Source organism: Cannabis sativa, chromosome 5 (genome assembly GCF_029168945.1).
Source record: "Cannabis sativa cultivar Pink pepper isolate KNU-18-1 chromosome 5, ASM2916894v1, whole genome shotgun sequence".
NCBI lineage: Eukaryota > Viridiplantae > Streptophyta > Magnoliopsida > Rosales > Cannabaceae > Cannabis > Cannabis sativa.
In genome coordinates this window covers 61,875,205-61,886,041 of record NC_083605.1, presented here as the reverse complement: position 1 = coordinate 61,886,041, position 10,837 = coordinate 61,875,205, and the positions used below count along the sequence as shown (strand labels likewise).

The window sequence follows — 10,837 nt, the reverse complement described above, 5'->3', positions numbered from 1 at the left end:
GTCAGAAGAAAAGTGTAATTTTCCTGAAGCCTTCACTATCTATTTATAGCATTCCACTAGGGTTAGGTTTGAATTATTTGGCATTAAAATAATGAAAATATCAGAGGGAAAACCCTACAAAAGTGGCCGGCCATGCAATGTGGATTTGGGCCTCAGTTTTTACAATTTTGCAGTTTTATCTTTTCTGCATCTGATTTTCTCAAAAACGCCAATTCTCTAATTCAACCATTTAAATGCCAATTCTAATTATTTAATAACTATAAATAATTATTAAATAATATTGTCATTTATCATATTTATTAATTGAACCATACAAAGTATCATAATTAACAAATATGCCCCTAAAACTCTTTCTTTACAATTTCGCCCTTACTTAGTGAAAAATTCACAAATAGACATAGTCTAATTTGAGAATTATAATTGATTAATCAAAACCAAATATATGAGTCTTACAAGCAATATTATCTCAACTAGTGGGGGGACCATGGGTCTATATAAGCGAGCTTCCAATAAGCAGATCAAGAATTTATAACCTAAATTCACTGACTTATTAATACTTCGTTGAATCCACACATATAACTTAGAATTGCACTCTCAGTATATAGAATGCTCTATATGTTCCACCATATAGACACATCATTAGTTATCCATTGTTATAATCCTAATTTGATCAATGATCCTCTATATGAATGATCTACACTGTAAAGGGATTAGATTACCGTTACACCCTACAATGTATTTTATCCTTAAAACACTTAACCCCGTATAAATGATATTTCAACTTATGTGAAATGAGATCTCCACCATTTATTTTTGTTTGGTCAAGCTCGAAGGAGATCATCCTTTACTTACTATTCGCCAGATAGAAGCTATAGATTCCATGTTTATGATAGCGCTCCCACTCAATTGCACTACCGTGTTCCCAAAATGTACGTATCACCCTGACCTAAAAGTAGGCTTAACTAACAAATCAAAGAACACGAATAGCCTCTTGAGATTGAGCCTAATCATAACAGGATTAAGATCATTTGATCTAGGATCAACTAGGTGATATTGACTTGAATAGATATTATGGTAAGTTTAATAAATCTAAGTCAAAGTTCAATATCGGTCCCTTCCGATGCATACTCCATGCATCCAACCTGAGCTTTACTTTAACCAATGCTCTGGAAAGAACATAGCATTTCTCCAAATGCAAGTAAACTCTGTTGTAGATTATCATATCAGTAAAACCCTGTGTCTGATAAATCTAGGAAACTTTATTCACATAGTCATGTTTACTTTCCAATGTGTTGACAGCACAATAAATAGGATCAAGTATGTGAAAAGGGTTTCTGATGAATTCATACATTATGTACATATAATCATGAAATAAATCATGTGAACCATGCAACATTAAATGTTATTTCTGATTTATATTAATAAGTAAATCTGATTATATTGAAATGAGTTTTATTTAGGGTATAAAACCCAACACACAACTCAAACGCAACTCCCGCAGCCTTGCACGTTCAAATACTGTCTTGTACGATAAAGCTGTGCTAAGCATAAGAAAAGTTGAATTCCACCTCGTTACACAATCAACTGATATTTTTTTGGTGTATGGTACTCCAAGTTGACGAGTAGTGTCTTCAAATTTTTCATGTCTTTTTGGTGTGCCTGACCAATAAGCAACACTGTTTCGAATTTTGTCAACACTATCACCAATGACAGATAAGCCTTCTTTGACAATTAGATTTAAAATATGTGCACAACAACGCACATGTAGCAACCTTTTCTTCAAAATAAAATTGCCAGGCTCAAATTGTCCTTTCAAAATATCAATCATGGCATCATTGGCATTATAGTTTTCGAGAGTCACTGTACTGATCTTGTCTTCTATTTTCCAATCATTAAGATAAGATCTTAGGGCCTCAAGTAGTGTTGGAGCATCGTGAGGACACGGAACATACTTAAAACTTAATATCTGACTGTGTAAGTTCCACGAATCATCAATAAAATGAGCTGTTACAGCAATATATCCCCTCTTTTTGATGATTTGCAGTCCACATGTCACTGGTTATGGCTATTCTGCTCCTACTTTTTTCCAAATTTTGCCTGCACTTTTGTTTCTCAGTTTTATACATTTTCATAATGTCTGACCTAATTGTATTCCTTGACACCATTTGAAACATGGGACATAAAGTGCTTGAATACTCTATAAACCCGCTATGCTCAACCATAGACAAGGATATTCGTGCTTAACGATCATTTGAGTCAATTTGATCCTTGCTAAATCAGGATCAAAATTAAAAGAAACTGAAGGGCTTGCAGTTACACTAGGATTAGCGGCAAGTTGGGCCTTTCTTACTGGACACGTTTTTACGTGAGAATTTAAATGCCTAGTCCCACTAGAACTTTCTCCCACCAGCTTACACTCGCAATAATTTTTCCATCAATTTTTTGTCGTGTGAAATGATCCCATGCACGAGAAGTTCTTTTTCTCTGATTCTGAGTTTCATCTACTGTATTACTAACAGATTGTACTTCATTTGTAGTTGATTTCACAAAATCAACATCATCCTCAAAATTAGAATCGATTTGACCAGACATTCTATTTTAACCTACATTAACACCATATTCTCATATCTATCAATTAATCCATGGAATTGCTTTAAAAATATGATAAACATATCAACGAAAAATCGGGCAGCATTTTCCCTATTTTATTAACCTAACCATCTGTCCATTTTAACTATAAATAATCAGATAACACACAATTTATCATCCTTATATCACTGCAGCACACAAATTTCGCAGAACCTACTTCACTATGGATGAATATATAAGATATTCAAACTCTTCTATAAAATTATATGTAATATAATTATAAAAAATATATATATACCTCTGATGAATCGAGATTGAAATTTCCACTTGACTCAAATTTTTTTCAAACACTTGCAAAACGCCAAAGCCTATAAAAAAAAATATAAAGCAGAGTATGGTAAGACATTCCTACAAGAATCATGGGCAACTTCATCATTTACTAGTTCATAATGGCAGAATGCAGTGAAATCTTTATAAATTTGATAGTTCTAAAGCACTATGGTCTTATTCTTAAACAAAACATGTAGATTCACCAAGTTGTTAGGTTAATGCACATTCTTACTACCACTGAATCCTTAAATAAAACAAAACTTCAGAGATAACCCTTCTGCCAAAAAAAGCAGTTTCTAAATTCAAATGGTTCACAAGAAACTTAGTTAATCAATGGGGCAACATACATTAGCAATCAATTGTGTATTAGTGAAAGGAGAGTAAAGTTCAATTATAATGGTTCACAAGCACTATTTAACTGAATACCAAAATTACAAAGTAATGAACACAAAACAAAATTGGTTGACTTCTATAATGTTCAATCATCTATACCTTCCACTAAAAAGCAAAAACCAATTTACTATTATTAAAGAATCGACTTGCAAAACAATTAAATTATCAGAGTAAAGCAATGTAATTTAATGATACCAAAAAAAAAGGGTGAATAATGACCTTGAGAAGAAGACGCAATCAAAGATGGTGGTGCTTGCTGGGCCCTGACGAGAAGGGAAAACCACCTTCTACAGCAAGAAAATGGAGACTACCGAGCGATGACGAGGATAGGAGACTGCCGAGCACGAACCAGACCACCGTGGGAGGCGAAGAAAGAGAGAGCGATGACTGGGTTGGGTTGGGCAGCCTGGGTCGTCGGAGAGAGAGAAGTCGAAATTGACATTTAGGTTTAGAATTTGGGATTTTTTTTTAGGGATTTAGTTTTTTTTTAATATTTGAAACCAGGACGGGCCAGGCCCGACCCGAAATAATATATACCAGGTCGGGCCAGAAGCCCGATAAGAGCCCGAATAATTCAGGCCACAGTCGGCCCGGCCCGGCCCGCGAAAATAGCCCAGATTGACATTACTAGTTGGAAGAAAAAGAAATGTTTGCATGCTTTGAGATTTTGCTTGCTGTAGTTGTTGTAGTTGCTTGATTTTTTTTTCAGTAGCTATAATATGTTTAGTTATGTGGATTCAAGCCGGTTTTGTTGATTGTTAGTTAGATTTAACCAAGTTTGAGTTTTGAACTCAAACTTGGAGCTTTAATGGTGGAATTTGATTCTGTGTATGGGTGGATATTTTGTTGCCTTGAAAATGTTCTCTAGGGTGTATAGAACAGGTCTGAGAAGTTTGAATTGGATTGGGGTTGATTTGGTCGAATTATGAAATTTTTAGTGTTTCCTGCACTGAACCGGAATTCCGGTTCAGAGAGGCCTGTAGAAACTGGAATTCCGGTTGGCTTCTAGGAATTTTACCCAGAACCGGAATTTCGGTTGGGGCAAATTTGGGAACCCTAGTTTTTCCCATTTTTGTGTTTTTTAGGGTATTGCCATGTTATTCATCGATAGAGAAACTTTTAAGTCCCCGGGAAGTGGTTTAGCGTGTCACTCATCTATGTTATAATTGATGTGATTTAGGAGCCTGTAATTCGCCGAGCAGGCACACCTGATTTCGGAATCGAGATAAGATTAGTATAACAGTATGCATATGTATTTACATGTTTAGCGTGCATGTTAGTAAGCCTGTTAGATTACATTAGATATGTATGTTGGCTTTTGTGCTATTTGACAATATCACATTGGTACGACTAGAGTATGACTAGCGCATCGAGTATAGGCTGATATTATGGTCGATAGCATCGTACTATTTGACAGTATCACATCGGTACGGCTAGAGTATGACTAGCGTATTGAGTATAGGCTGATACAATATCACATTGGTACGGCTAGAGTATGACTAGCGTACCAAGTATAGGCTGATATTATGGTCAATAGTACTGTCGTACGAATGTTCTAGACTCAGTACCGTGTGGGACACGGTGATTAGGGTTATGGTTAGGGGTATGGGCGTCTGATCATAATCCGGGTTATATGCAGTTTTATGGTTTATGCTTTTCTTACTAAGTCTGTCGACTCACAGTGCTACGTTTATGTGTAGGTAAAGGCAAGGCTAAAGCTGAGGAACCGTGAGGACGAGCAGATGAAGATTGTACATGTCAGGGCGGTTAGGCCTGGAGCGTTCGATCCTCAGGACATCAGGGCTTTTGTTGTTAGTCGTTGGGCGACAAATATTTTGTAAAGGAATAGAAATCTTTTGTAAACGGGATCCCGAAATATTTTGTATGTAATACTATAAGTTTTTTAATTAAATAAGTAAATTTTAATTTATCACGTTTTTCATTAACCTCGTTGATTAGCAACGAGCTGCACAGTATGTTTAAAATCACGTTAACACGCCTATGCTAGTTAGGGTGTTACGTTTCCATTGTGAAAGTTTATATTTCGTCATCTAATTTCCATTCCGTATCGGTGTTAGATATTTGAATACTTGAGATTGATTTAGGTCTGAATATTTTGTTTACAGAGCTAATGGTGAAACTCAGAGAGTTTTGTGGCTTCTCCCCTGATTTGAAGTGTCAATTGCCAAATGGAGACTTCGAGACCTTAGTTACGAATTCGAAAAGGAATTGGTGAATCTGTTAGAGGAATACGCAACAGAGACTTCTAGAAGCATAAGCATAATCATAACCCAATTTTTGGCATGGGAGGGTTTATGTAGAAAAAAGAAAAAGAAAGAAGAAAGAAGAAGAAGAAAGAAGAAGAAAAAGAAAAAGAAAAAAAAAGTAAAAAATAAATAAGAAAAAAAATCTGATTTTTTAATTTTTTAAATATTTATAATTATTTTTTAAAACTAATATTACGTGGACCATTAAAAACTTGCCACGTGTACAAGTGCGTACACATGGACAGTCCACCGTGGCACTTAACTGTGATTTTTGGACGGAGGTGTGGAAAGCAAAACGGAATCAGGGTCTAGGTAGTTTAGTTGCCAAAAATTCGATTTTTGTGGTTAAATGTTACAAATCGTAAAGTTCAGGTGGCTTAGACGCCAATATCCCTTATTATTATTATTTAAAAGAAACACTATATTATTATTATTATTATTATTATTAATTTTGAATCATATATTTTATATACAACAAATATATTAGGGGTCAAGCCTATCATCATGGTATACAGGTGAGATATGATAATAACACTCTTGAATGTAATGTTGACTACAAGTGATATACGGTGATGAGAACGATTTTGAAATTATATGATAAGTTTTCTATAAAACTTTAGCAATTTTTATAACAATTTGAGGGGTCAAGCCTAACATCATATTATACAGGTCGTGTCTAGCTTCCATTATAATAATGAGATTTGGTAAATACGAATTGGATCGGTTTATTTGTACATACATAATTTTTCATACAAAATTATATGAAAAATTAAATTAAAATTTGATACAATTTATTATTTGGTTGTTAATAAATAAAAACTATAATTTATTTTATATAAATAATTTAAAATTTTTTAAATATATAGTAGGTCTTATAATTAGTAGTATTGCATTAATATATAATTATAAATATATATAGAAACGACTATCGATATTAATATGACTATTTAATTATTTTAATTTTGTATTTATTATTGTATTCTTTTTTAAAAAATAAAAAATAAATAAAGCCGTTATATATATTGTATTCTACTAATTTATATTGTATTGTAATTAATATGTACTTACTGTAGATACATAAAAAAAAATCCTTTGGTAGATTTTACTTTTTATTTAGATTTCATTAATTTTTTTCATTTTTTTTTCTTTTAACAAAAATGTCTAATTTATAGTTTTATACTATTTTAGTTTATATTACTTTTTCTTTCTCTCTCACTTATTTGCTTACTTTTTTTTTTCAAATTGAATTTCTATCAAATTATAGGAAAAAAAAAACTCTCTCAACAAAAAATTATAGGAAACAAAAAAAAGAGTACAAAAGACTACTAAAATTTGAAACAAAATCTATCAAAAAAAATAAAATTGAAACAACGCGGAAGGGACAGCCACGTGCCAGTTAATAAATCATAATACAATCCTGTGTCGGTGTCTGCTGTAGCTGCTGATTAAACACACGTGTCCTTTCCTCACTCTTCTATTTTCTTGTATATTTCTTTCCCAATATATAGCTTGAATAAAAAAAAAACTCAGCACTTTAGTTTAAACCCAAACAAACGCCACCAACGCACTCCTTTTCTTCCCCTCTCTCTCTATCGAACAACTAAATAGTCACCACAACCCTAAAATCCACCTCCATTTTTTCCGGTCACAACCACCGGAAAAAGTTCCCAACCATCCACTTCTTTCTCTCTATCTGATGCTTTCCCACTCGGGCATTCCCACTCCTGAAACTCTCTCCAGCAATAAAAAGCACAATAAACCCCCGGAATTGTTATCGCTTAAATCTAACTCACTCAACTCGGTTCTCCTACCTTCTAACCATCCCAGAACATGCCTCCTCCTCGCAATTCTCTCTCTCCAGGTAATTCTTCTCCTCACTCTTCGTTCCCTTCCCTTTCCTCGCCACCACTTTGCCCCTCCGTTCGACGCCGCTGCTTCGGTCCCAATCGCCATTGAGAAAACGGACCAATGCTGTTCTGGTCGGGTCTTCGTCTACGACTTGCCTGGGGCTTTGAACAGGGAGATTCTTGCCAGTTGCGATAACTTGAATCCATGGAGCTCGAGGTGCGATGCTTTGTCGAACCAAGGGTTTGGCCAACGAGCCACCGCGTTATCTGGGCTCGTGCCGGAGAATCTGGTCCCGGCATGGTACTGGACTGATCAGTTTGTTTCGGAAGTAATTTTCCATAATCGGATCATGAACCATAAATGTCGGGTCATGGAGCCCGAATCGGCTACGGCGTTTTACATACCGTTTTACGTTGGTCTCGCGGTGGGGAAATATCTTTGGTCCAATACCAGCACTGCCAAGGACCGTGATCACCATTGCGAGGTGATGCTGAAGTGGCTCCATGATCAGCCGTATTATCAACGATCCAACGGCTGGGATCATTTCATGACGATGGGTCGGATCACGTGGGATTTCAGGCGATCCAAGGATAAAGACTGGGGCTCGAGTTGCATTTACTTGCCAGGGATGCGTAACATCACCCGGCTTTTGATTGAGCGAAACCCATGGGACTATTTCGACATCGGTGTGCCTTACCCCACTGGATTCCACCCCAGATCAGACTCCGACGTCGTCGAATGGCAGAGCTTCGTCCGGAACCGTAACAGGACCACTCTTTTCTCCTTTGCCGGGGCGACAAGAGGCGCAATCAGGAACGATTTTCGAGGGCTGTTGCTGAGTCACTGCAGGAACGAGTCGGACGCGTGCCGAGTCGTGAACTGCGCCGGTTCGCGTTGCTCGAACGGCACGTCTGCGATTCTCGAAGGGTTTCTTGACTCGGATTTTTGCCTTCAGCCGAGGGGTGATAGCTTCACCCGCAGGTCAATTTTCGACTGCATGGTGGCCGGTTCAATCCCCGTTTTTTTCTGGAAACGAACCGCTTATTTTCAGTACGAGTGGTTTTTACCAAGCCAACCCGGGAGTTACTCGGTTTACATTGACCGTAATGCGGTAAAAAATGGTACAGCTTCGGTAAGACAAGTCCTCGAAAAGTACAGTAAAGAGGAGGTCAGTAAAATGAGGGAAAAAGTCATTGAATTCATCCCCAAATTTTTATATGCCGAACCCCAAGAGGGTTTGGAGACCGTAAAAGATGCTTTTGATATTGCCATTGACGGTGTCTTCAGAAGGTTTAAGGAGCAAGAGGAGTGGGGATTCAAGTGGTAATGAAGCAAAAACCAACCATGGGTAAAATTCTATGCAGTAAATTTAATTTCCCAACATTCATTTTGTGTCAGAAAATTTGGGTAGAAGTTTTATGGACATTCAGTTACTGGTTGTTACGGTTCGGAAAGACCAGAAGGGAAACTAAATGTGGAATTCATTATTTTTTTTTATATTATTTTTGCTTGTACACAATTACTGAAAATTCTTAGTTGCTACTTCATATTCTTTTGGTGAAATAGAAGGGTTTTATGTAATTACGTTTTGGAGTTAATAAGTGATGGGTACAAGATATCTATCTACTACCGACGAAGGAAGTTGGACCACTTGTTGCTGTGGTCCATAGAAGTTGCTTATTGGATTGGAATTGGACCCAATAATAATGTCCAATTATGTGAAGAGATGGGCGTAATTGCTATGATATATGGTGTATGATCAAGACTTTTTATTAGTAATAATGTAAAGAATTATGAGGAAGGGGGATGAATTTAATGGATGATTTCCCCTACTATATGTATTACCAATTCAATGCCTTTTTGGGCATGTGAAATTTCCTATACAAGAGAGTTTAGCTTATTATCATCATTGCAATTCTATTTTAGCTTATCATGGCTGGTTTTATTTGGGGTTTTTTGAACAATTGTTGTCAGAAGAAAAGAACAGCTTTCTTTTTTCTCCACCAGTTAATTAATGAATAAATTGAGCCTATGCTTTTTATGATGAAATGTTTCTTTTAGGCTTAAATTTTCAAGTGTGTGTTTCCAGACCAGATATATTATAGTTTGTTTAGTAGGAAAATTCCAGTAAATGTCTGGACTGAAAGCATAATGATTCGCATATGGCCTACTAGTTTGTCTTTTTATTGTGTAAATTATACTCGTTATATATATTTCTTTTTAACTTTCTATCATTGTGGAATTTCCCACTTTGTTATTTAAGTTTGTCTTATTGTTTAATTAAAAAGTGCAAAGTTTAAGACACGCCGCCTCTGTCTTTTTGACCGATTTGGGTTAGTTGGTGTGGTGTATATTTTTTTTTTTTTTTTGGAGAAAATTTAAGACACACCGCCTCTGTCTTTTGTTGATCGATGTGGGTTAACTGGTCTGGTGTGCACCTCAATTGTTTTTAGAAAAAAATAATTTATATAGAAAAAATTATAATTTCATTACGATATGTAATCAAAGCAGTAGTATTATTCAGTGTGGTGTATTTTTAAGATTTATGTACTGAAAAATTTGTAATTTTTTTTTTAATATTAAATTATTAATATTTAATATTAAATAATTTATATATAATTATTAGAAATTTTTTTGTTCATACATGATGTTGTCACTTGTATTGTATGGAGAATTAAAATCACTTATCCACAAGAGGGCTTACAATTATAGAGAATTTTCTGATCAGTTTTATTTTAAATATAATCTGTTTGATATTGATTTTCAGCTTTTATTTTAAATATAATCTGTTTGATATTGATTTTCAACCGTTTTAAATTAGGGTGCTAGTTTGTTGTTACTAGCCAAAGGGTAATATCTTTGGCTAGTTATACTTAGAAATTTTGTTGTTTTTTAGTTTTTTAGTATTGTTGAGCTTGTGTTTTAGGTTGTGTGTTAAATTTTAAGTTTGTATTTTAATTTTATTTTGAAGATTGTCATTCTAATATAACTGTATTTTTTGGTTTTGGTGTTATTATGTTTTTTCAGTTTTACTACCTCTGACGACAACTATTATAATGGGAAGATATTTTTCAATGTGACGGGAGTTGTTTGAAAACGTTATAGCTTTATTGTCTAAATTTTCGAGGGCAATTTTGTCCCATGTTGCTCGCATTATGTATTCTGCAGGTCATGGTTTGACAAAATATGCCCTTCGGGCTGATATCATTAACCGTGCTAATCTTGGTATGGAAGTTATGCATGAACGTAATGCTCACAACTTCCCTCTAGACTTAGCTGCTCTAGAAGTTCCATCTACAAATAGATAAAACTTCGGTATTAGTCTATATGAGTAGTTATTGAAAATAAAGCTAAAGGAGCAATACCAAACTTCTATCAAGAAGTTTAGTATTGCTCAGACGATGAGCTAT

At 35.1% G+C, this 10,837-nt stretch overlaps 2 protein-coding genes across 2 annotated transcripts; one reads left to right on the top strand and one right to left on the bottom strand.

The window, feature by feature from the left end:
- Window positions 1–1,456: 1,456 nt before the first annotated feature.
- Window positions 1,457–2,592, bottom strand: LOC133038426 (zinc finger BED domain-containing protein RICESLEEPER 2-like). The gene is made up of 2 exons (XM_061116577.1): window positions 2,408–2,592; window positions 1,457–1,970 (listed from the first exon to the last, which is right to left on the bottom strand). Exons 1-2 carry the CDS (start codon window positions 2,590–2,592, stop codon window positions 1,457–1,459), a joined length of 699 nt encoding a protein of 232 aa, XP_060972560.1.
- Window positions 2,593–6,687: 4,095 nt separating this feature from the next.
- Window positions 6,688–9,336, top strand: LOC115716611 (xyloglucan galactosyltransferase XLT2). Its single transcript, XM_030645442.2, has one exon. It carries the CDS (start codon window positions 7,276–7,278, stop codon window positions 8,752–8,754), a length of 1,479 nt encoding a protein of 492 aa, XP_030501302.2. The 5' UTR covers window positions 6,688–7,275; the 3' UTR covers window positions 8,755–9,336.
- The last annotated feature ends 1,501 nt before the right edge of the window (window positions 9,337–10,837 follow it).